Source organism: Zonotrichia albicollis, chromosome 11 (assembly GCF_047830755.1).
Source record: "Zonotrichia albicollis isolate bZonAlb1 chromosome 11, bZonAlb1.hap1, whole genome shotgun sequence".
In the NCBI taxonomy this organism is placed as follows: domain Eukaryota; kingdom Metazoa; phylum Chordata; class Aves; order Passeriformes; family Passerellidae; genus Zonotrichia; species Zonotrichia albicollis.
In genome coordinates this window covers 12,802,814-12,828,864 of record NC_133829.1, presented here as the reverse complement: position 1 = coordinate 12,828,864, position 26,051 = coordinate 12,802,814, and the positions used below count along the sequence as shown (strand labels likewise).

Below are 26,051 nucleotides of genomic sequence, written 5' to 3'. Positions count from 1 at the left end.
TCACTAGAAATGGATATGGCTTAGTTGTTCAGTCAGTAACTTTGATAACCAGTGTTCTGGGGAACAGGATGTTTTCACTGGTTGCTGGATGAATGATGACATTAGTCCTGCTCCAAAAGGCCATGATGCCTTGTGATTAGCTGCTTTAGAAAACTTCTGATGGATTTAAAATTTTTGGATATTTCAATGGCACCTAAATAATGAGAAAGCATTTAACTTGCTCAGAAATAACCAGAAGAACAACATGTTAGAGATTCTCTATACTGTGACCCCTGTTAGTTTAGATCTCAATAGAGATCTAAGGAATGGCAGTGGCTGCTGAAGATAAGGTTGTTGAATCTTCCAATTAGCAACCAGATTAGCAAGGAAAAGTGTTTACTTCCTGTGAAAAACAAAACCCCATGTATTTCCTAGTCCAAAGGATGAAAAGATAGATTAAATTCTGCACTGCAGTTCTTCCTGCCTCACCCTTTTGTGTACTTTCCCACATCATATTAGATGAATGATGTAATTTTATAGTCCCATTTGTATCATATTTGTGTGGTCTTCACTTTTATCTAACAATGATTAGGAAGTATCTTCAGGTGTCTGGTAGCTGAGCTTCTCCATTGACTTCTAATTGTCCTGATCAGGGTAATTCATTTTGCCAGATTATTCCTGTCTAATGCAGGATGTATCTGGTATCCATAAGCTTGGCAGTGTTACCTCTTGAAGAATTATTTCTGTATTCCAGGTTATCTGGCCTATGAGACAAGGTAGAAGGTAGCTGAGGACTTTCCTGTTCCAAAAGAGAAATATATCTATGTCTATATTGGGTTTTTTTAAGAAGCTGCAAATATTTTCCTCTGGCCATTTACAGTGTGTGCTTTAATGGAATTAAACAAAGAGCATGGCTTGACTGACATGTATTGCAGTCTACTGAATCACCCATATAGGCAGAGCACAACTTACACTTTCTTTAGCACGTTTTTTTGGAGATGCCATTTCATTTATATTCTACCTGCACATATAAACGGCTTCCTTTTTCAGCTTTTAGATTTTTAACTTTTTCTTTTAATTATTATTATTCCTCTTATTATGCATTTTCATGTGTTTGCTTATCTGCTGGAGGTCTATATCTCCTGGAAAACCAAACCATTCCTTAAAGAAATATGCAATTCTTACTATCCTGTGTGTTCTTATTCTCTTCTCCTTTACCCTTTGGTGGTTATTTCTGTGGGCAGAAATAGAAGTGTGCTCTCTTTTCTTGCCCTTCTGAATTTGAAAGCGCTGCTGAATCAGTGGGTGGTCAGAGTCATGGATATTTCCCACCTGTGAATATGACCAACTTTGTGGGTGAGACCCTTGTGGCTCCTGTTTGTCAGAAACAGTTGGAAAATGTGTGTATCTGTATTAGACTGTCCTTCATAATTCCTTGATCCCGTGCAGAGTAGGTACAGTGCAGTGATGTATTCCGGATATTAAGGTTGGGCTGTGAGGAGGGAGGTGGGTCCCAAAGTGGTCAGAATTGTCACATTCGGGAGGTGCTGAGCATTGCTCTGAGTTTCCTGTTTAGAAGCTAGTGAAAAAGCATGGAAGCACACTTGGAAGCCAGTGTGGCTTAATGCATTTATTAGAGGAAGAGGGGAATGGTTGAAGATGAAGTAAGTAGTGTGGAACTGCTTAAAAGAAATTAAAAATGCTTGCTTTACTTTCCCCAGTTACTCTGGAGTTGATTTGCTTTATACAGATGTTTCAAAGCAGCTTCTGATGAGAGTGCAAAGAGGCAACTTGTGAGGCAAAAGCTCTTGTTCCCAGGAGGGGGACAGATCAACTCTTTTCATCACATAGCATTGCAAATCTTCCTTTATCTACAGTATTTCCTTACCATGGAGCATGAACATGTTAGGAAGTGATGAGGGAACAGAGATGGTGCTGTGCTTTTTGCACAGAAGTTGAAGCTGCACAAAGTTCCTCCTGTATGGGGAGTGTTGGATAACCAACTGCAACATTCTTGCCTTTATTCTTTGTGTTTTTTCCAGTTCCATGCTGCTTTTCATTAATTTGTGTAAGTGAGATAACCTTTGAAATCCAGCTGCCTGATTGTCGGTGTGGTGATGCTGAAATGCAAATGCAATTGCAAAACTAACTGTTGTTTCATTTCCTGGCTTCTCCATTCCTGGTGTCTCCTGGTTTTCTGGAAATATAGTCAAGAAGCTGCTGTTTCCTTGCCTGGCCTGTTGTGCAAGGTTCTCACCACATCAAACCTGCTGCTCCACTTTTCTGGGTGGGATTATAATTTTCTGTATCTCCTGTAGTAACTCATTCTTACAGTGCTTTGTGTGCCCGTCAGTCCATGCTCTCAAAATGCTGAAAAATGGTTCTAGAGAACCTTCAGCTGAGTAAAAGTGAGATCAGTGTTTGGAGGCTAAAACTTCCCAGCCTGTGTTCTTGTACCTAGTTTTGCAGGTTCTTATGTATTTTGAGCACCATTAAAATTATTTAGATCTTTCCAAGAAAGAGGCACTCCTTGGACAGTGATCCTGCAATTCCTTAGAATTCATCTACAGTTGAAACTAAAAACATTGTAACAGGGAAATGTCAGGTAAAGCAATTGAAAGTAACCAAGGATTTTTTTTTTCATGTTGTTTGTTACAGAAAAGCCCCACGAGTCACGGAAAGTGTCATTTTGACCAAAACTAAAGTAAGCCAGGTCATACATTTTCCTAAGAAAAACAATAGTGCAGCTCAGAACATTTTGGTGAAGTGCATATTCATTAGTTCTCTTCCCCCAGCGCAGCAAGTACTTGAGTTTTTGAACAATTGTTGTCATGATGTGCTTACATTCCATTTGTATGGATCTGGCAGGTTTTAACAAAGCACATCTAACCAGGTGCTGACTAAGCAGGAACATTATTGAAGTGTCTGTCCCCTGTTTGGACAGAGCTGGCTGGTGTCTGACTGAGCAGTTCTTTGAGCACTCAGGTGCTGCTGGAGCCCAGAGCAGGGTGAGGCTGAGCAGGAATGTGGTTAAGGCCTCGCTGCACTGTGGTGGCAGGGACTACTGACTTACTCCTCTGCTCTCTGCATCATTTTCTCAGTTTTTCTGCTGGAACAGATGGAATGATACATGAAACACTCTCAAAGTGTAATTTTGTGTAGTGCCTTGGTGAAAAAAAAAGTGTATGAATTGATGTGCACTTGCAGATTCATCAAATCTGTACAAATCCCACTGAGAGACCTGTAGTGTTTTCTTTTTCTGTTTTGGGGGGATTTTGGTTTCATTTCTCCCCAATGCCCATGTCAACTCTAATCACAAGCCTCAACAGAAAGGAAACAGTTTACATGAAAGACTGCTGTATTCTCAAACCAGAGGTAAAAAATGTCAAGCTGTAACTGAGCAGGTGTGATCCATATACTCCATCATTATTGCATTTTTGAATGAAAACCCCTCCTGGGAACAATGTAATTGTTTAAAGATGTGTGGGTGATTTTGCAGCAACTTTAGATCGGTTCCAAGGCAGGTCTTGCACAAATCTCTTTTGAAATGCTGTTTGCCTCTAGGAATAAAAGGGACATGTGAGCTGTGTAATTGCTTGCCAGCCATGCAGTGAGGCAGCACCCTCCTAGACACAGACACGGGCACACCTCTATCTCTGAGCACCCATCAACGTGGATGCAAACAGCTGACACGTAAGCCTCTGGGCTGTGTGCTGAAGAGGTGGTGCTGGAAAAGTACTCCTGCTGGAAGTACTATCTCCAGTGTGCCCTAACTATTCCTTTTGCAGAGTTTGGGGTAAGTGGTATGCCTTACTTTAAACTGATGTGCTTGAGGATTATCTGATTAGGGGCATGTTCAGATTTCCTGAATTTTACACTGTGTATGTATGCATGTTTTTATTTGCAGATCAATGCTTCTGGTTTTTTGGTTTTTTTTTTATTTGCTTGTTTCCATGTATTCATCTCTTTTGCCCTCCTCCTTTTTCCTTCTTTCCATCAGCTCAGTAGCAGCACAAGAGTTGCATGTTTTGTTTAAGGCCAGTTCAGGAAGCATATTCCCTATTCCCATACTGCACGGGGGAAATCCTGCATGCCAAGCCAATTTCCTTAATTTATACAGCAGCAAATCTGCCATAGTCTGGAATATTTTATCACACAATAGTGCTGTCATATCTGTGTCCCAGAGGCAAAAAGATGAACCCATTAACACTGATGTCTGTAATGTGAAGTATCTCAGACTAGGAAATGCAGGGAACAAGAAGAGCACTTGATTTGGAGAGAATCCTTTCTTGATAAGGCCTGATGTGTGTGTGTGTTTGTGTGTGTGTGGAGGCTGCAGGGCAGCAGCTGTACAGGCACAGCTCAGATGCTGGCTGTGGGGGTCCTGCCAGCCATGGAAAAGGCCAGTGGAGCTTTTCCAGCACTTGTTCATAGCTCTTGTCCCTCTGCATACCAGGCAAAGTGCAAAGCCAGAGCTGAATGGGATTTCAGGAGGGATTTACAACAGGCAAAACTGTGGAGGGCTTGATGTAGAGCTTAAAACTCTGTCCATTGGTGATTTTTTTTTTTTTTTAACCAAGGAGTTCATACTCTTAGAAGCAAGATATGGGAACAGTTTTGTTTTGGTGACCTGGTGAATTCTAATTGTATCATTAGTTTTTTTCAGAATCTTCCTTTTCTACCTCCTACTCTCCTGTTATATGAGGTATGGAAAAGTGGAAGGAAAGACTGGAAAGTGTGAAGTAATAAAGCCTAATTTAAAAAAAGGCAAAATTGGAAGGAAAAAATGGGGTGGGTTTGAGTAAGAGGGCCATGATTTTTAAAAGCTTCACAGCAGTTTTTGCTGTGAATATACTTCACAGTGAATCTATTCTTATTTCTGTTATGTGAAACTGAATGTGTCTGGACACTAGGACTGCAGGTCTCGGAAGTAGAGGGTGGAGATCACTTTTTAAATATTTGTACAGGGAGGAGGACAAGGCTTGAAACTGCTATGAAAATAGCTCTTTACATGTCTCCGAGGATAGGTTAACTCTGCAGGGTTTCACAAGAACCACTCCCTGGAGATATTTGAATAATAGATTGACTTTGTGGGGTGCAGTGAGAGGTGTGTGCATTTCAAAACCAGAGGAGAAAATTTCCTTCTCAAGCAAATCTTTTAGAAGACATTTTTAGAACCCTTCTTGTGAAGGGTTCCTCACCCTCTGTCAGTCCTTTGGAAGTTGTATTTTGTACCAAGTACAGGGAGAATTGAGTGGGCCAAATGATGAGTGTTTATCCTGACAGACACATTACAAATCAGATATGACACTAGGAATATCTTTTTTTGCCTAATCTTGACCTTTCTGTTTTGGCCAGAGCTTTCACACAGCCCTGTCCAGTGGAAGGTGCAGCTGAACTGTAACAGTTCCCTACAGCTCCGAGGCAGAGCTGCAGTGCCCTTCCTTTGTGTGGTCTTGCTGAGGGTAAATCAGCAGTGATCAGCTGCACTGTCATTGGTACTTGTTAACAAAAGTATATTCTGTGCACCTACAGCCACCCAACAGAAACCTCTGTGCAGGTGGCATAGCACAGTAAGAGGCATGAAGCAAGCTTGTCTTTGTGTAATGCACTGGCCCTAAGATTTACATCTAAGTTTTTAAAAGCAACAATCAATTTAGGGATCTTGAGACTGAAAGAACAAGTGCTTGAGTAGAGGATGAGCTTACACAGCTCTCAGCCCTTTGAGAACATGAGGACAAAGGAAACACCATGTGTGAGATGGAAGTCTAAATAAAATGCAGTCTTCAAAAAAATCCATCTCTGTTTTTTAAAATACTTTTCCTTTTCTTCTGATACATTTCAATGAAAAGGCTTTAGTAGAGCTACAAGAGAGGTGGTCTGGTTTTACTTTTTTTTCCTTTGCCAACAGGGGAGAGGATTTAAAAAATGAAACAAGCCCCCCAAAATTATTTTTGCTGATACATGTGAGTGCGTCTGATGGATCAGAGTTCTTAATTTCTTCTGAAAATGTTCTTTTGTCAGTGTTTGGGCTGCCTGTTCAATTTGCTTACTTGAATATGCTTTTCCTTCAGACCTGTGTGGTGGATGCAGTCCTGCAGCTGTGGTGCATTTATGTAAAAAGCTCACTGATCATTTTTGCTGCAGAGCTCTCCCTTTCAGCCTTCTACTCTATTGCAAAACTTTGGTTAAAACACAGCAGTAGGATGTGAATTAGCCAGCTGTGGCCTAGTGGTGAGTGTGAACTCTGTCACCTAAACCCCCTTCCTGCAAGCTTTTACTGGCATTGATGGCATAATGTGAAATACACGTTGGCTGGGAAAGGGAGACTTCAGTGCTTTTCAAAAATGGAAAAAAGTGTCAGCTCCTTTCCACTGACTCTTCAGCTGGAGAATATCTGGGGTAGATCTGACCGGTCTGCTTTTTAGTAAGCTGCTTATGGCCACATCAAGCAGTCACAGCTCTGCCTTGTAACCAAGAGCGGCACCATTATGAAGGTGTGAAGCTTTAAGATGGTTACGGTTTTAGCTGAATGGTGGTGATTGACGCCCACATGCTGGAGACACAGTTTGTTCCAGACCTCAAGCTGTGAGTTGATATTCAAGAAATTAATTGGTGTTTTGCCACTGATGTAAACTACTGCAGTGTTTGGCTTGAAATTAATATCTTTATCTAGTTCAAGCTACAAGTAGTTTCAAAAATACTTACAGTGAAGCAGCAGATATTGCTCTTTCAAAATTTTATTTCATAATCTATTTTTTTGGTTTTTTGGCATCTTTTTCTGTCCTTCATAAGAGGCAATTTTATGCCGGTTTTCTGTTGCTTTTAGAGTGGTTATTTTAGGCTTATCTTTTCATGTTCATGTCTTTGAACACAGCACAAGGCAGCTCTCTACTGTTTGTTTTGGGGGAGGGAGGCTCAGTAGCTACTCAACAGGAAAGTGCCAGTGCAATTACATCAGCTTTTCTAGTACACGTGAAATTTGCCAGTGATTTTTGTTACACATTTTAGTTGTTCCTGCACTTGGATCAGACTATAGAGAATATGGTTATTTTTAAAAAGGCAGAAAAAAAGAGAGAAATTTCTTAAATGTGTAATGAGCCATGGAAAAAAAATGTGTGTGTTTGTTTAATGTCAATTCAGGATCAAGATTTAGTTTGAATGGCTAGCTAGGATCACAACACAAACTTTAAAAATTGAAAATTCTTCTTCAAAACCAAAATCTCAAGACGAAAGTCTTATTCAAGACTAAAAAATAGCTATTAATAGAAAATTACTTTAAATATAGTGGACAGTCCAGGAATTTTTTTTTCATATGTTACTAATGCCATAGTGAGTATGAGAATTGCATTGCTAGTACAATTAAGTAGCTTTTGCCTGCTTCCAGGAGGATTAGAAACAGTTCTGCAGTTTCTGTTCCAGATACCTTGAATAGTTGGACCTTGATTTTCAGTCTTGCCTGAGGAAGTCAGAATTGTGCTGCCTTCCCTTTCCAGTAAGAGGAACATACTAAAACTAAAAATGCACTTTTTTCAGTCACAGCTGCATTTGATATTGGTAATTTGTGCAATTGAGAGTTTGAAGTGAAGTTGGTGTAAAGGAGCACAGAACTGGCCCCACCACTTGCTGCTTTGTAGTTCAGGGAGTGATTTGTGTTTTAAACATTTGTCAGAAGTCCTGGCAGAGCTCTGCACTAACTGTTCCTTTGTGCTTTGCTTCTAAGGTGCCGCCTGAATTCTCACTATGTCTGATGGGGACTACGATTACCTCATAAAATTCCTAGCACTTGGTGATTCTGGAGTAGGAAAGACCAGCCTTCTTTACCAATATACAGATGGCAAATTTAATTCCAAATTCATCACAACGGTGGGCATTGACTTTCGGGAAAAGAGAGTGGTGAGTTTGTATGAAATGTGCTACTCGGAAATGGTGTCTGTCTGTGTGTAGGCCTGCAATCAGTGTTATTGTGTGCTTCATTCTGGGACAGGAAAGGCCTCATCTGACCTGGCTGTTTTTGTCATTGCTGTGTACAGACTCATTTCCCCAGAAGCTAAAGAGCTGACTTTAAGAAAGCATTTTTTTCTGCTCAGCAAGTGTTGATGAGTGTGTCACCTCTGTGACTAGTGCACACAAGACCTGGAGTAGCACTTTTACTGTTGAACTCTCTTCACAAGGAAGAACTGAACTGTAGTAAAATGTTTTTGCTGGGTATGAACTGAAATGGCTACTGAACAACGGTGCAGTTTTTTAAACATGTAAATGAAATGGTACATGCAGCTGATCTGGCTTCCTAAGCAGTCACTGCTAGCAGAGGAAAATTATGAAATATAAGGTTGCTTTTTTCAACCCCTGAATTGTTATAAAATTCTAAGCAAATGTACTTCTCATATGAAGCTGAGCACTAGAATGCCATAACCAATTGGATGCTGGTCCTTACTGTTCTGAGAAATGGAGTTGGCACAAGCTTTTTGTTTTTACATACAGGTATTAAATGTCTCTCATTGTAGCCCGGTGACTTCCTGTGCCCAGAAATCTGGATGGGGTAATGGGCATTGTGCAGACTGGTTTTTGGTGCATGGCATGCACCACAGTAGTTCAAGAACTAGATATCTTAGTAAAATGCCAAACTGGTCCCTTGAATAAGTCATTGTCCCTTTAGTGGGATTGTAAACATGGTGGTTTACATGATCAGCATATTTGATAACTCAGGACAAGGTTTAGGCTTCAGAGCTTGAATCCTATAATAGATAAACTTGCTGAATTTGTGGAATTCTAAAGATCTGTTTGTAGCTCTTGTAAGCTTAGATACAATGACATTTGAAGGTAACGAAGATGACTTAACTTGAAGCATTCTAAACAAGAAATGAATCTATTTTTATCTGATCCTTCCAAGACTAATAAGCGCCCTTATTTATTTTTTCATGCCGAGCAAACTCTTCAGCTTTTATTTTTATCATCCAATTTCTGCTTTATAAGCTGTGATCTGATAAGATCTACCCTCAGCAATTTTTCAGCAGCATTTTGGCAGCTAAGTAGAGATATCATTATCTCTTGAGTATATCCTGTTTGCTATTGAGGTTCTGCTACTACTACAAATACATTGCCAGATGTCATTGTTGCTTTCTTAGATTTTATTTTGAACATGATGTAAGGTAGTAAAAAACCCAGAAAATCAAAATATGAAAATTCATTTTGTCTTGTGGCTCTAAGTATCTATCTGGAGTCCCTAGTCTATTGGGCCCTGGTTTTGCAGTTTCCCTTTTACCCTTATTTTTAAATGTTTAATTGGATGCAATATTAAAATGTATCTCATACTACTTTTGCCTTACAAAGCAGAGGATTGAGTTGTAGTTGGCATCTGTGCATCAGCAGTGCTAATTTTGCTGCATTTAATGACTTTAAATGTCAGTTCTTTTGTGTTCTGTAGCAGCTGGACTGGTAACAGTCCTGCAAATTTACCTCTTCCAGGTGTATAGACCCAATGGGCCAGATGGTGTTGGTGGCAGAGGACAGAGGATCCATCTTCAGCTCTGGGACACTGCAGGGCAGGAAAGGTATGGCCCAAGATTGCAATGGGAGCTTACTGTAACAGCAATGGAAAGCTTCCTATGAGCACCCATTAAATTCTAACTGTAATTTACAACTGTAGAACACAAACCCTGTGATTATTGCTTTTTAGTCTTTTTTTTCATAGCCAGCACATATAGACACTTTTAAAGCTTGTCTTTTTAAAGTTCTCTTAAGTTTCTGTAAATATGTTGATGTCTTGGGAAAGTCAGACAGGCAAAAGCATCTCAAAGGATTCTTTTTTATTGGCCTATCAAAAGACTAGCATTCTTGTGGTTGTTAATCTTAAATTCAAGGACTGATGTATATAGGGGATAAATTTTTGTTCAAAGTTAGAATTTCATTATTGTTTGCATTTTTGAGTCTTGATCAAGGCATGCTTTATAGTGAAGACTGTTTAAAGCTCTCACACTCAAGTCTCCTTGATGCCTTAGGCCTTGATTAGGCCACAGTCATGTTAGCAATTTTTGTTACACAGTCCCTGCCTCAGCAAAACAACTATGAATATTTCCTTCTGGTTCATTCAGTCTTAAGTTACCTCAGTTCTTCTGTGATTGTAAGCAATTATGTTTTCAAAGTCAGATGAGCAAATTAATTTCTCTTTGCTGGTCTAGGTTTCGTAGCTTGACTACTGCTTTCTTCAGAGATGCCATGGGGTTTCTTCTGCTCTTTGATCTGACAAATGAGCAAAGCTTTCTAAATGTCAGGAACTGGATAAGTATGGCTTTTTTTTTTTTTTTACTTTCTTTGCATGGGTGAAATGGGGTGTGGGGGTTATGTTTGTAAATATAAAGTGTCACTGAGAATTAGAGGTTAAAATACTGGTTTTTTATGGCTTTTCCAGTAAAATAATGTAAATGTTGTATTATAATTGTAATAGCTGCTAGTGGTGGTTTCTGAGGCTCACCTGAAATTCAGCTTTGCCTATTGAACTTGGATTTTAACATATATAAAAGAAAGCTGAGACCATATCCTATCCCTGGCTCTGGTGCTGTTCAGTAATTTAAGTGTGTGGGAAGCCTATGCTAAAGTATTTTGGCTCACCTGAAGCTTTGTCAGCAAAACATAAAGGAAGGCAAATCTTACTTGGCCGGTATATCCAGGCAAAGGAGTTCCCAAACTGCATCATCCATCTGGAGAGGGAAGCAGATCCTTTCCTGACACTCCCTGTAGGTGCTTAGTGACTGTAACTCCTTCAGCTGCAAATGCACAAGTTTCTGTGCTAACTCTGCCCGGGTTCTGTTTCCCTGGATTTTTCCCTGGGGATGTGACAGTGGAAGCCCTCAGGGCCAGTGGAGAAGGGCTGTGGGCCAGCAGAGCAGCCTTGGTTTGTGGTGCTGTTCCTAGGGAGGGTGTGTGACAGTGACTTGTGACCCTCTTCATGTTGTACTGCCAGGTCAGCTACAAATGCATGCCTACTGTGAAAACCCAGACATTGTGTTATGTGGAAACAAGAGTGACCTGGAGGACCAAAGAATGGTGAAGGAAGAAGATGCTAAGGAACTTGCAGAAAAATATGGGTATGTAACTTTCTTCCAATTATTGCTGTGTTTGGAGCAGAATGAGATATTTTCTGTAATGCTCTTTTCTGTATACTGAAAGGTTATTGTGAGAATAAGCATTTTAGAATGCTTAACTGCTTGGTATGATATCTTTTTTTTTCTGTTTGAGATGAATATTTTCTTCATTGCTTAAAAATAAGTACTTAGTATTGCAGTAATCTTGCACAGGAGATTGGGTAATCTTTGCTTGGCAGTAAACAGTGTAAATTTTCACAAACTTTCTGGAAAAGAGAGAGAATTTAGAGAGGCAGGTGAATAATGGAGTCACTTCTTTGCTCTTACCTGTGCTGAGGCATCTGCACTCCCACAGGCTCTCAGGGAGTCTGAAAACGGAGTCAGACCAGCAGGAAGGCAGGGCAGCCTTGCCCTTCCCCTTCCTCCCGGGCATGGGTCATGTGCCTCTGAAGGAAGTGTGTGAAATCTTTGTTACTATCAGATATTAATTTGTACTTTTATACTCCCTTAACTCTTTAATGGGGCTTATCTTTGGATTACCTTTGCTTTTCACTGAGAATCAAAAACACATTTCTGAGGGAAATCATCTGATGCATTTGTTGTTTTCTAATTCACATAGTGGAGCAATTTTCTAGCACATGAACTGGACTTCTCAAAGGAAAGCTAAGTTGAATGATGTGTTTCAACCACTAATCCACCTTTGTGTGGAGGGATAGAGTAGAACTGCTCCAAAGTAAAGCCCACAGGACAGGCAGTAGTGGGAACACTGGCTTCTCAGTGCAAGCTGCCTTGTTCTGCAGGTCTTCTGCTGTGTCATGATGTTTACTAGGCAAAGTTAGTTTGCCTTGGCCTTAAAGAATCATTAGAGAAAAATCAGAAGCAAACTGTCTATGAGAGAGAAATGGTTTAGTGCAGTTATACCTTCTTACTTTTTCCTTCTGGGAAAATGCTTGTTTGAAGTCAAGTCCGTGTCACACAGACAACAGCAAGTGCATGTGGTACTTTAACCAGCTGTTAGTGAAGGAGCAAGAAGTTTTAAACAGCAGCAGATAGCATGTGACCAGATCTTAAATCTCTTTGCATGTGACTTCTGAAAATGATTTATGCAGTATTTATCTTTGTGGCTGAAAATGCAACTTAATTTAGGAATAGTGAGCTGAAAGTCAAGGTTATGGGTCACATCCAATCTGTAGGCAGTTACAAAGTTCTCTGCCCTGTAGAGGTGAGACAGGATGGCTCTAGGAGTCACTTTCTTGTGAGGGGAGGCAAGATAAATCCTGCTGCAGTGAACAATCTTCTGATAAGAAAGGTGTAAGGTAGTGAATGCCCCTTTTGTGGAAGGGCCTTGTATAGATATGTGATGTATTTGAAACAGATTGCAAGAGACCTGCACAGACACAGCAAGAGACTCTTGGTCACTCATTGGGTCTTGCATGTTAAGAAAGAAATGCTTAAAATTCTGAAGTGATGGTATCAGTTTGCTGGGCAGTAACACAGATGCAGCCACTGTAGCACCGTGCTGGGGGAAGCACTATGTACAGAAAGCAATAGCTACAGATCCACAGTGGAACATCCTGACCACAACAGTGAAGAAACAAGCAATGTACTTTAGAAACCAAGGTGAAGAACTTTTCTTAACAAAGACATAGGTGTTCTGAGCACTGAGATTTCTTCTTTTATGTAAGAAAGTTTATTATTTGTCTCCTGCAGAATCCCATATTTTGAAACCAGTGCAGCAAATGGGAATAATGTAAGCAAAGCCATTGAAACTCTGCTTGACCTCATAATGAAGCGCATGGAACGATGTGTGGATAAATCCTGGATCCCTGAAGGGGTGGTGCGCTCCAATGGGCACAGCTCTACAGAACAACTGAATGAGGAGCAAGAAAAAGGCAGATGTGGCTGTTAGCCCAGTTACAATTAACTTTCATGTGTATGATACAGTACAGTTGCAGCTTACCTGTTTAACTTTGGGACAAATTGCTTTGTGTAGTTATTTTATCAGCTCTATTAATTCTTGGTAAGAATTTTTGTTTGCTTTCTCTCAAACAATGTTGTTCTCCACTTGCAAGGTATGCAGTTTATTAGCTTTGGGACAGAGGTTTAATTTGGTTTAGCACTGGATGTTCCTCCAATTCTCTGCTTGGGAGGAAAGGGGAAGAAAGGAATTTTCATTACCAAATTCAGAAACATATCTCTGTGGGCAGCCAGAAAGGGTAGGCTTGAGTTGAAGGGTTTGCAATTGCCCTTGGCAGTCTCCATTAACTACACAGAGTAGGCATTTAGATTAGATATTGTGACAGCTCTTGGTGTCTCCTAACAACACGATAAGCAACTTGCTTCTTGGTTTTAAACAGAAATATTTAATCATTTCACCATTTAATAACAATCTTAAAGAGCACATCCTGTGTTTTCCACAAAAGTCTGAGAGTAGATTATCCTTGCTCTCCTAATCCATCAGTTTTCAGTGATGAAAACCAAAGGGAAGCACTTCAGTACAGAATAAAAAGCTCCAGAGAAGCACAGGGGTGTGCTTGGGGCATGTCATGTAATTGAACATGTAAACTACAACTGTACTATATGAAATACATCCAGTGCAGCCTATGAGATCTCCTGACATCATTTGAATTTCTAGAACATGCATGTATGTAAATTTACAAGTAAATGGCATAACTGTGCATCTGTTACGTTTCTTTCATATTGCTACTCATGTTTTAACCAGGAATGTAGGGCAGCCTAGATGTCAGGAAAATTTCATCAGAGTTGGTGCTTTGCACTGAATTTGTTTTACCAAACCCAGATTGAGAACGTTTCTTCAAATTTAGATTGAGAAACGAATGATTATTGTCTTCTGGTGAGATGCAGCTAAGATACTAGTCCTGTAGATCAGTATTTCTATGAATTTATAATGCTCATTTTATTCTGCCAACCTTCGTGTCCTGAACATCTTGGTTATCTTATAGTAATTTATGGCTTGTTCATTTCCTTTATATTGTATTTTAAAAAGAATATAGTTGTTTTTCTCTCTCCCCAGCTATGGATCACATAAGTGTAATTTTTGGTTTCAGTGGATCATGTTACTCTAACTATTTTTATTTATTCACGTGACCTAGGAAACAATCAGTATTTTTTGGGTTTTTGCCCAGACTGATTTATAAGATGTGCCTACCAAACTGTTTTCTACCCTGGCAGAGGTTGTATAATTGTAAGGTATTGCCAATTAAAGTCATAACATGCCAAATTGAGTCTTGTTACAGACCTTCCAGAGCAACTTGTTTACAGAACTCCAAAGCTATTGCTTCTTTAGAAATTATGTATTTATTTATTTAAATATTCTAACTGCTGCAATTTCAGGCAAGTATTGATATCAGTTACGAACATGAATTGCAGCATTACAAAATTTTTGAAGGAAGGACCAAAAATGTTTCTAGAATAGGCTCTAAGGAAAAATATTTGATGTAGCTTCTGGTTATATTAATTAATACAAGAGTGTTTAAACTAGGGTCTTAAAATATTTTACACAGTAATGCATTGTTCTTTAACAAACACAGTGTGTAAATATTAGATTTTTATCACAGCCTACACAGAATATTTTAAAAGTGCAATATAATTTGACTGCTCTGGGGCTAGGACAGAGGTAAAAGAAATTTATATGAGTATAGGGTTTTGGTTTTTTCTACTCCACTTCTAAAATGCTTGTAGACCGGAGTTACTGTAGTTTAATTCAGAGTGCCTTTTGAAGTTACCATCATGTTTCTGACCAGTAGAGTAAGAAACTCTAGTGTAAGACACAATACATTTCAATGTACTTCAGTGTCTGAATTTCTTTTAATGTAACTCTTTGGTTTTCAGAGGGTTGCAGTGGAACTTTGTCATGCATTAACTTAAAATGGGAGTTTTTGTGCTTATAGCTCCATCCAGTTCCTGAAAACTTTAAGGATTACTGCAACCAGCTATTGAGCTAAGTGACTACTGAAATAGTGTAAAAATATTTCCTTTTGAATACTTATGTTTAAATTGGATATTAAATATTAAATACTGAAACTGTCATATTTGTGTCATGCCTATTATTTGTAACTATTTGCAAAGAGGATCTACATAAAATTGCTTTGATGTCAGCCTTTGAAATGTGCCATAATATTTATCTGTTTGAGTTATTGTGTGACAAAACTTTTGTTCCCTTTTAAACTCTCATGAGAAATCACAGTAAATGTTTCTTGACAGTAAATTACATTGCTCTTACTGGACTAGTACTGGTTTAAAGAAACAAGAATTCTTAGGTGATGTGAAACTCTTATTTCAAGAAAAGTTGTTTCCATTCAGTGTCAGATGGATCTGTAATTGAACAAAATTTTGGAAAGTGTTTCCATTAAGATGGATTGTCCCAGGATTTCTTATAATAATATAAAATAGTTAAACATTCCTGACATGAACTTTGCCAGCACTGTTGAACTGAACTGTAACATTTCCTGTTGTCTCAGTTCAGTGTCAGTCCGTGTCCTGCGCTGTCCCTGTGCGTTGTGAGGATTCTTTGTTCAGATGTCTCCAAGGTCTGTGCTGTGGTTGAGGTACTTGGTGACCCTCTCTTCCACTGAGCAAACCAGTCAGACAGGAGCCTGGTGAATGCTAAGTGATGCCAGGAGGAGCTCAGACCCAGAGAGGACAATGGAGACATCAGTTCTGTGCTCAGGAGACGTTCAGAATGCTGCTCATCTGAGCGTGTCGCGTGCTCGGAGCAAAGGGAATCAAGCAATATGTTTTGTCAACTTCATTGCTTCTACAAAGGTAAGGAGCCTGGTTTTTCAGAGTAACTGCTTCCATCAAGAGCAGTGTCTATTACCAGGTAGGTTATAATGTGCTGCTGCTATTCAGAGGTTCCTTGACAGGCAAGAGAATGAGCTGAACTAAACCTCATTCATTTTAAAAAGGGCAAGTGTCAAATGTCACTGGGTATTCCCCCTGGGCTTCAATAACCCTATGTAGTAGTGCTACATTTTTCAGATAAGGGGATGAGCATCCTGGTCCAAAGCAGGCTGACCAAAACAAAAGTGTGCTGCTGTGGCAGATAAGGCCAGCTGCATCCAGGGCTGCACTGGTAAAATGAAGGTGACAGGTTGGGAAAATCAGTCTTTCCTTGTCTTCAGTAATTGTAAGATTGACTGGAGTTCTGTGCCCTCTTTGGGACACCTCAGTAGAAGAAAGGCATTGACACATGGAGTGGGTCCAGCAGATGCTATGAAGATCAGAAGGCTGGAGCACAAGGGGTAGGAAGAGACAGAACAGAGTTTGCTTAGCTTTAAGCTAAGGGAAACCTTTCTGCTATCTTGAACTCTAATGGGTGGAGCCAGACCCCTCTCAGAGGGCACAGGGATAGGAAAGAGGCAAGAGAGAAATGTTCTCTAGAAAATTAAGATTAAATAGTAGGAAAAGATTGCCACCATACAAGTGGTCAGAAATTGGAACAGGAGCTCAGGAAGATTATGGAGTCTGTCCTTGAAGACACTAAAAACTAAACTGGATGTGGCCTTGAGCCTGGTATTAATTTGTTCTGCTTTGAGCAGGGCTTTGCTCTAGATGACCCCCAGAAGTGTCTTCTACCCAACATGATCATATGTCTCTGAAACCGATCCTACCAGTGCATTTGCCTGACAGTTGTTTATTCTTTCACATGACTGTATGACAGTTCTTTTACTTCAATTAGGAAACTTCTACAAGTATGTAAAGACTTGCAGATCAGAGCTTTGCTGTGACTTTAAGGTAGTGATTTGAGATGTTTGGTGAAACAGTTCTTGCTGTAGTAATCTGTGTCAAAAACAAACGAGCCACTTGGCTTGCTGCAAAATCTCTTCTTCCAGTGAGGCTGTTTTTCACCTGGATACCCAATTCTGTCTGTGAATAACTATTAATGCAGTAGAAGTACATATTTGTTTTCTATAATTAATCTGGATTCTGTCACCAACAACCTTCAAACTATATTGCCTTTTAGTCAGGGACAAGCACTTCAAATCTACAGCATAATGGCTTGTAGAGGAGATTAGTGCTTTGATGTGAAAAAAAGAGCTGGGAGTGATAATTTAATGGTAAATGCTTGTATTATCACTGTGCACTCACATCCTGTCTGCTGGATGTATTGGTGACAGTCTGTAATTCAAAGTGTTTAAACTGTAGAAGCCACCAAACACTTCACCCACGCAATACTGTGCCAGGAAAAGTGAAATAAATACAGCCCACAGGGAAAAAAATGGCATAGGCAGGAAACTCAAAGTAATCAAACTGAAAAAGGAGAACAGCCTGGGACCTAAGCAAACTTGTTTACTATTTGTTTGTTTCCTGTAGCTGTAAACTTGTCTTCATAGCTTCCCTGATAAAACTGGATTGTGTGTGTGTCTTTAGCATCTCCTCGCCCGGGCTGCCATCCTCAGTCCCACCTCAGAGCCCTCCCAGCCATTGACAGCCTGGCCACTGCTGTGCTCCAGCCCTGCTCCCTGCTGCAGACGGGGCTGAAAGACTGGAGACAGCCTCTGTGCTGATAAGGTGACTCCACTGTGCTAAAGCAAGTTTTCTTTCTTCCTCTGATATTTCTTAATACAGCACCAAGCTGACTGCCTTTCTTCTGTTGTTCTAGAAAGCAAAAACTGCTTTAGAAGCACATGCAATTCAATACATGGATTTTTCACCAGATACTTTGCGAGTTAATCTCTTTTAAATGGAGAGGCAGGAATTGTGGTGGTAAAGACTTATGTGGTGAGGAGGATTTTAGACTCAGAGCTGGGACAGCATCCTACAACTGAAGAATAGACAGAAGACCTCCAATTCCAACCAATTTGGATGGTACAGGGCCTAGTATTTAGGTCCTTTCACAATAAACAGGTAACTCTAGGAGAGGGAACAGGAGTAACATGTACCTATCTATATGGTATGCAGAACCATTGGTTTTAGGACTTCAAATTTTGCTTAGATTTTGGATTTTACAGATAAGAAGACAGCACAGAAATTGTTGTCTGAATTTTACAGTAAATTAACTCTAGATTTAAAAATCTACGTTTAACTCCCTTTCTTTTCCTTGGGTGGCTCTGTGTATCCTTATGTCCGTATCGGTTCGTTAATTTCTCGCCCTTGGTACACAGCTTTTCCTTTATAAACACAAGCCAGGGCCTCGGGCCGTGTGTGCCGGCGGCGGGGCCGGCAGGGGGCGCTGCGGCAGCGCTGCGAGAGCGGGCCCGCCCCTCGCCGCCGCCTCCGGTCAGCTGGGCCGCGCTTCCGCCCGCGCCGCCGCCGCCATGCGCATCGAGAAGTGCTACTTCTGCTCGGGGCCCATCTACCCGGGGCACGGCGTCATGTTCGTGCGCAACGACTGCAAGGTACTGCCCGACCGGCACCGCCCTCCCCGCGGTGATCGCGGCCGCTCCCTGCGCCGGCCCGGCCCGTGCGGGCGGGCCCCGGCGGGGCTCGGTGTCACCGGCCGCGCCTCACGCGGGGCGCTCACGGCCGGAGCCCCTGTCCCGGACCGGGGCTGCTGTTGGCGGTCGGCACCGGCCCTGCCGGGGTACGCGCGCACCGCCCGTATGTGTGGGCGGGCGGGAGCCCGAGGTGAGCGCGGCTGGTCAGAGCACGGTGCCGAGAACACCTTGGCTGTGGTTTCGATCCCTGTACGGGCCATTTGCTTAAGAGCTGGACTCAGTAATCCTCTTGTCTGTGGGTCCGTTCCAACTCTGACTGTTCTGTCAATCTGCGAAATTCATCTCTTGGTGAAGCTTGCGCACATCGCTTCCCTCCCGGGCCCGGGCTCAGGAGGGATCGAGGCTGAGTCACAGCGCCGGGCCGGGCTGGGAGCGCGCTGACACGGGCGGTGTGCGCACCGCGGCCACGAGGGGCGCTCCTAAAAACATCGCCTGGGAACAGAGCGTCGGGGAAAAGGCAAAGCACCGTGGCAGCTGTGCCGGAGCTGAGGTCAAAAAACGTGGCAGAAGAGCGCAAAAAAAAAAAAAAAAAAAAGCTATTCGAAGATGATTGCTGTAATTAAAAGTTTCATATTTTCTGTTAAATTTATTTAGAATTTCTATTATTTTTAAATTTAATTTTTAATTTCTATTTAATTTTAATTTCTAATAAACTTTAGAATTTAGAATTTCTATTACATTTTTTTTAGAATTGACTATTAGATGGGAAGGAGGATATGGCTGTTAAAAAAAATAAGGTTTTCAAAATCTCGTGAATAACATGTAATTCTGACCATTTTTAAGTGAACAGTCTGGTATTACGTAGAATATGTAGAAAAATAGGGAAAAAAGAAAAAGGTCCATTAAAAGGTTTTGTCATATGCTTTAACAGCTTTCAGTAATTTCAGTCCAGGACTTAACTAATGTGCTTAGGACTCCTGCAGGGTAATCTTTGGGGCTTAAGGCTGCATCCCAGAAAACAGACGTTTTTGTATGTGTGTTGCATTCATTATGAGAGGTGTGAGGATTTTGTGTTGTTCTCAGGATGGTACTGTATCTAAGAAGTGCTGGCAGCTGTAGAAAATTGTTTATTCATACTACAGGTTTGGCTTTATGGTTATTTTTGCAGATGATAATTCTCAAAACTCAGGTGTATTTTATGTATAATCAGCTTAATTGTAAGTACTTGTGCTTAACCCTGGCAGCTGTGAAATTGACTTTATAATGAAAAAAACAGTATTAGTGCTTGAAATTGTTTTTGTTAATTGCTGTATTTTCTATAAAATTACTGGCATTTGGAACCTGAATATAATTTGTGATGAGCAGTATGGTTAGAGTAACCTCAGTGTTTGATATCACACTTGCAGTGGTGCACGGATAACATGATTTAACTAAGATTTTTCTTCTTTTTCACCCACTTTTTAAAAGATATTTAGATTCTGCAAATCAAAATGCCACAGAAACTTTAAAAAGAAGCGAAATCCCAGAAAGATGAGATGGACTAAAGCATTCCGTAAAGCAGCTGGCAAAGAGCTGACAGTGGTAAGAAGCTGAACTGGTTCCCAGTTTACATCAGCACACTGAAATGGGCTGGGCTGGGTTCCTTAAAGCATTGTCATTTAACGAAAGGAGCTGGGGACAAGAGGGATTGTGGAAGAGACTGGGAGAGTTTCTTGAGAGTGAGCTGTTCATTCAGCTTGATTAAAATCTGGATCTTCCACCTTGGGGATGGAAGCCAGTGTATCAGGTGTCTGTTCTGGGAACACGTGGTGGCTCCCGAGTCCAAGGCATTTTTTCCCACCAATAAATCCTCTAGTCTGTATGTATACAATTGGTAGTTGTGTTTCTGCACAAATAATCTGAGTTACCAGGTACCTGAGGAAGTCTCTATGCAGACCCTTAAAATAGTTACCTGTGAAGCCTCTTTTAAGCTTACAATGTGTAGAAAAAGTCTTTGCATAGAAAGGAATGTTTGAAAAACAGCTTGAGACCTCAAATGCAATTTCAAAACAAAGTTGCTTCAGTAGTAAAAGTGTTAAACATTCATATTTGGTGGGACAGTCCTTAAATAATTCAAGAATTATTGTGACTTAATTACCTATTTTTTTACAGAATAATAAAAATTTAGTAAGAATTTTGATACAGTGATTTCCTGCCTTTTGTGGATCTTTCAAAGGAAATTATGTGGTTTTATTTTTTAATGTGACTCTGAAAAGCCATGGTTAATTAACATCTTCAGTAATTGTGTTTCTTGCTTTTGAATTGTTTCTGTCTATGTTGAATTACATTTTTGAAAATAACTGAATTAAAAATTACTTTATTCGTGTCTAAATAGGTGACAATATGTTCCAATTTTGAGATACATAATGTTTTTTTAAGAATAAAGCCAATATATTAACTTAGTGCTGTGTAACTCAGCTTTACCACGACAAAAAACCACCTTTGGGCAGGGAGAAGTCCTCAGATAAAACTGATATAAAGCTAAGTGTGCCTGGCAAAAAAAAGATCAGGAAACTGTTTTTAATCTTCAGCTCATGGGAATGAGGGGGTATGGTTAGGGGGATGGCAGCTGTCCCAAGTGCCAGAGGTATCGACTGAAATATTTCACAATTTCAAATTAGACTGTTTCGGTATTCTTAAAATGAAATGGTGGTTGGGGTATTTTTTAAAAACCCCATTTGAAAATTACAAGCTGTTGACTAGAGCTTATTTGTCCTGCAATAAATGCTTTCAAATCTACCAGTTTTCAATTTCGCCTTCCACCTGTCTAATCTGCTCTGTATTTCCTATTCCACATGGGTTTTCTCTGTTCCTTTAGTCTTGCTAAATAGAAAATAGCTGAGGGTGATGTTGTGGTAAATAGTTCTCTTCAGACAAATCACTCTGGCTCCTGACACTTTGAGGTCAAACATTTGACTCAATTTCCTTCTCATATTTCTCCCTAATGATTGTTCAAGTCTAGGAACTGAGCTTCTGAAAGGGGGAAAAGAATCCCAAATTCAGTTCTGTCTGTGACTGCTACAGTATGAATGTATTGATCTAAAAAAGCTTCTGCATAAGTCTGTATTTACTTTTTCTTGATACAGGATAATTCCTTTGAATTTGAAAAACGTAGGAACGAACCAGTGAAATACCAGAGAGAGTTGTGGAACAAGACTGGTGAGTCATTATAGGAAAAAACAAAAAAATTCATTTTTTACTTATGATTGTGCTTTCAAAAGACTTTTTAGAGTATTGACAGCTTGTAGTGATTGTGCTTGAAATTACTGAGATCATGACTAAATTCTGAATGTGTGGAGGAGGTTTGAGTTGTAAACAGGTGTGGAGTTTCACTTGATGTTTTTTTTTCTGGAAACTGGTTTGAAAATGAGGACCAGAAGTCCTTTATTTTGTTTTCAAAACCCCTAAGTGATTTTCCAGCTTTTTGAGAGGCTCCCAATGTAATCCTTTTACATGATGCAGTTGTTTCTGTGTTTGTGCTTATGCCACTTCAGTTTGCTTCATAGAATCAATTGTCATAAAATAGGAGAACTGCTTATATTCATGTGAATGAATGCCACAAAGGAGAAGGTGGTAACTGGCATCTTTTTTCAAGCTGAGTCTTTTGCAGTGATGGTTAACTATAGGCATTATGTGTAGGCACAAAAGTGGAAGCATAAATAAGTTGTAGACTACAAGTTACCAGAGTTGCTACACAGAATATTCCCTTATCCTGCTCCTGGGAGAAGGAATAGTTTCCTCTACATAGTGTAAGAATTGCCTCTGGTATTTAGGTATTATGGGAGCTGCTTTACAAAACTAGCATGGATTTTCTGCTGCAGGGATTTAAGCACATTTAAAACAACTTCTGCTTTATTTCAGTGGATGCAATGAAGAGAGTGGAGGAAATAAAGCAAAAACGCCAAGCCAGATTTATTATGAACAGGTGAGAATTATCTGTGTGATGGGAGCCCCTTGCCCTGTGTGTGTTAGACAACCTTTCCAGAAATGGGATGATCCAGTTTTAAAGAGTAATCTGCTTTGTATGTACACAGTCATCCAAGTGATGGGGTAAAATACACAGGGTGTGCTCTACTCTCTGTTATTGGCTGTCCAAGAAATGCAGCTTTTGGACACTCAAGGATAACAGCTGTAATGTGGTACTTGTTTGTATGCAGAGTCTTAAATGTTAACATAATTCTGATAGGAGTTGGTACAGTGCTGCATTTTTTGTGGCTTTGTATCCAGTATTTTCTTGAAGTGGTTTTCAAATACTTCTTACCTTTATTTCCTCATAGTTATTTAGTTATAGTTATTTACAGCCTTTACATACCTTTAGTGAGAGATATCATGCATTAAAATGAAGGCCTGCATCTCCTCTTTGAAGGTGATTAAATCTAATTTTCCCCTTTCCCAGATTAAAGAAGAGCAAAGAGTTGCAGAAGGCAGAAGACATCAAAGAAGTCAAACAGAATATCCACCTTCTTCGTGCTCCCCATGCAGGTAAGAACTTGAGTTACTGGTTTGCCTACACAGTTCTAGGATGAGTGACTCATTCTACAGATCAATAATCCTGTATATTTGTCTTACAATTAATTTGTCTGTTGAATATGAGTAATAGTTCTTGCCAGTAAATGTAAGTAATGTCTTAGTTCTAAATCAAATTTACCTTTTTTATTTGTCTAGTCCTGCATTCATCCCATCTAGTCCTTTCTCTTCATTATTTTGAGTGTTTTAAATTGCACTCAATATCTGGTGCTGCATGAACTGCATCTTTGTTATCCAATGCATTTAAGTGTTCCCTTTGACCTGGTTAGTTGAACTCAACAGACTCTACCACTGAATGATATTAAACACAGTAGTTCAACTTTGCCACTTGAATTTGTCAGTCAGTTGTGTAGAACTTACATGAAAATACTGTTCCTTCAGTGAAGTCACATTTAAAATAAATTATTTACTTTTAAAATACACTTAATGAAGTACAGTAATGAAGACAAGTTAAAGCTATTTCCATTAGCTCTTGTTTTATAAGGATTACCAGTGATTTTATTTCTTCATTATGAGATATTAATTAGAAGTCTGTTCTATGGTTTTTCTTAGATTTTTGGATTTTTGTCAGGATATATTCACACTTTGGTTTAAGATTTAATGTGTCATGTCATGTACCCCTGCCTTTTTTTTTTTTTGAGGAAAGGAAAAAGATCTGAATTCAAAATTATAAATTAAAGTGATTATCTCTGTGTTTGTCTTTGCTTTTACTAAATTAGTGATGCACAGCACTGTGTGGTCCATCTGTTGGTCCAACACCAGCTGCATTGCTGGTATTCTGCAATTCTGACTGGGCAGGGAGCAGAGTCAAATTTAAGTCTTGGGTTTTTCTTTTTCCTTGGTTTTTTTTGGTCATCTTATTGAGAGTTAGCATTCTTGCTGAACAACACAGCATTCAGGAGGGCTTTAAGTGTTTATTTAAACACTAGTGGGAGAAGGCCATTGATCTGTAATAAGTAATGAATTTTTGTAGTCCTTTGCAAGGTTCTGCCAGGTATTGGCAGCTGTATCTGTTTGTCATAGCAGATGAAAACACAGGTTTGACTGCATTTTAGATTTTGCACAACAACAGCATCAGCTTTTCTGCTGAAACAAGTTTAAGAGATGGTGGAGGTTAGCAGTAAATACCTTTGAGCTTGATGGATTTGCTCATAAACATCTCTTCAAGCAATATATTTAGGCTGTTTCACCTGGAATAGACATGTATATTGTTCAAAGAAAAACAGTTATTTGGGTTTAGAGAAACATGTTGAATTTGATTTGTTCTTTTTGAAGGTACACCAAAACAGCTGGAGGACAAAATGGTGCAGAAGCTACAAGAGGATGTGCCTATGGAAGAAGACTCTTAAAGAGCTTTTATTTGCTATTTATATTCTCTTCAGGAACCTTAACAGTTCCTTACTGCCTCACCTGACATCATTCTGAAATGTGCTTACAGTTGAAGAAAAGTACATTTTAGTGAATACTGGTCATTTACAATTTGAATTATTTTTTAAATGAAAAATAACAGGATGGATACTAGTTTGGGCAGTACTTAAAATTCTGCAATTTGAGAAAACCTTGTCAGCAGGATGGAGAATGAGGCTTTATGGTTTGAGATACCATGTGCTCCTTGGAAAGTTACACTTTTTCTGGGTAACTTTTCCAAGTTCATGCAAATAATTAAATACTAAAAGATGCTAGCCCTGAGCTTTTTGAACTTTGTCTGTTGTTCTTCCATAGTTGTAAAAGCAGATAAAAGTCTGTTTTAATGATTACAATGTGGGGGAGGATATATTAATTTTCATCAGTCCAGTGTGGTCCAGAATTATTTTCATTCTTGTCTTGGGGTAAAATTTTCAGTTTGAAGAATATAGTGTTTGTTTTATCTCCTTTCTACGTCAGCCACCCCAGGATTCCATTGCAGTTGACACCTGGCAAAGCTAATGCTGATGCAGGACTTAGGTTTGAAAAATAGTAATGGTGATATCACCTAGTCTGGAGTTGTCATCCTCACCCACCAAAATTCAAATCTAATGTCTAATCAGGCAGATGGAAATGCTCAATAGGTCACACTAGAGACTGTTTTTACCTGACTTTACCTGCTTGCAGCACCTGGTGAGAGGGTGCCCTTGTGATTTTTTTTTTTTTTAAATTTAGTTGCTGTGGTATCCTGTTCTCTTGTCTGTCAACTGGAGCACAAGGTGAGGGGGGAAGAGCTGCAGCTGAACAACATGGGGCTGGTGATCATTCTGCACATCTCTGCACTACCCACTGCATGCAGAGACCTTCATGGGGAGCTGCTGAGCTGCAGAGGAACGGTGGTTTTCTTTTAGGAAGCTCGCTGTCCAACCACATTTCTAAGAGAAATTGTTATTATTTAAGACATTTTGATGAAAATCTACTTTCTTTGCTTGCTTAAGATAAAAATTTCTTTAGATTTTGCATTTTGTCTACATGACTTAAAGAGAAAATGTCCAACTGAGCAGTATCCTGGTGGTCATGGATAAATCCTGCCAAGCAGGAGGAAGGAAATGCATTCCCCTTTCCACTTGAGCAGCTCTGGATCAGACAGTGGCTTGCCAGGGGAGCTTGGGGATAGGCAAACAGAGAGCCCTTATCTGCCTGCTGTGTGTGGGGCTGAGCTGTGCCCAGTCCCTGGGGAGGCAGGAGCTGCCATGCTCCCCCTGAGCAGGCTGGAGAGAGAGAAAGGGCATTTTATGAGCAGCACATTGTTATTCAGAAGAGATCCTGGTTTAGTGTCATACATCCAAATCACTGGTTCTGTCTGTGCAGAGATCCAGTAGGAGCAGAGCACAGGGCGCCTATGAGAACAGACTTACAAGACAAATGATGATGATGGTGTATGAATATTTAATCAGAAGAATTATTTATGAATAACTGGTAGTGCTAAGTTCCATTATACTGTCTGTCTTCTTGACATTTAGCAGGTCTAACAAACGATTGCTGTTCTGTGTTTGTACCTTATGCAGTCAGGAGCCTTTCTTCAAAACAAACTGATAGGCTCGATCAGAACAAATGT

The 26,051-nt window shown here is 39.9% G+C and overlaps 2 protein-coding genes across 9 annotated transcripts in view; both read left to right on the top strand.

Moving 5' to 3' along the window:
- The window catches only part of RAB27A (RAB27A, member RAS oncogene family), a 32,266-nt gene extending 17,153 nt beyond the window's left edge, over positions 1 to 15,113 (top strand). For 6 of the 8 annotated variants that reach the window (XM_026793913.2, XM_074549384.1, XM_026793915.2 and 3 more), the window contains 5 exons: positions 7,703 to 7,875; positions 9,448 to 9,533; positions 10,161 to 10,264; positions 10,943 to 11,066; positions 12,774 to 15,113. In XM_026793913.2, the coding sequence (XP_026649714.1) occupies positions 7,723 to 7,875; positions 9,448 to 9,533; positions 10,161 to 10,264; positions 10,943 to 11,066; positions 12,774 to 12,972 (666 nt within the window). In that variant the 5' untranslated portion in view covers positions 7,703 to 7,722 and the 3' untranslated portion in view covers positions 12,973 to 15,113. Of the gene's footprint in view, positions 1 to 3,543; positions 3,776 to 7,702; positions 7,876 to 9,447; positions 9,534 to 10,160; positions 10,265 to 10,942; positions 11,067 to 12,773 lie in introns of all 8 variants that reach the window. The other 2 variants (XM_074549383.1, XM_014267645.3) reach the window with 1 other exon arrangement.
- Positions 15,114 to 18,272: 3,159 nt separating this feature from the next.
- On the top strand, positions 18,273 to 24,718 carry RSL24D1 (ribosomal L24 domain containing 1). The gene is made up of 6 exons (XM_005487852.3): positions 18,273 to 18,424; positions 19,931 to 20,044; positions 21,589 to 21,661; positions 22,364 to 22,427; positions 22,899 to 22,984; positions 24,305 to 24,718. The coding sequence occupies exons 1-6, from the start codon at positions 18,344 to 18,346 to the stop codon at positions 24,376 to 24,378; spliced, it is 492 nt and encodes a 163-aa protein (XP_005487909.1). The 5' UTR covers positions 18,273 to 18,343; the 3' UTR covers positions 24,379 to 24,718.
- The last annotated feature ends 1,333 nt before the right edge of the window (positions 24,719 to 26,051 follow it).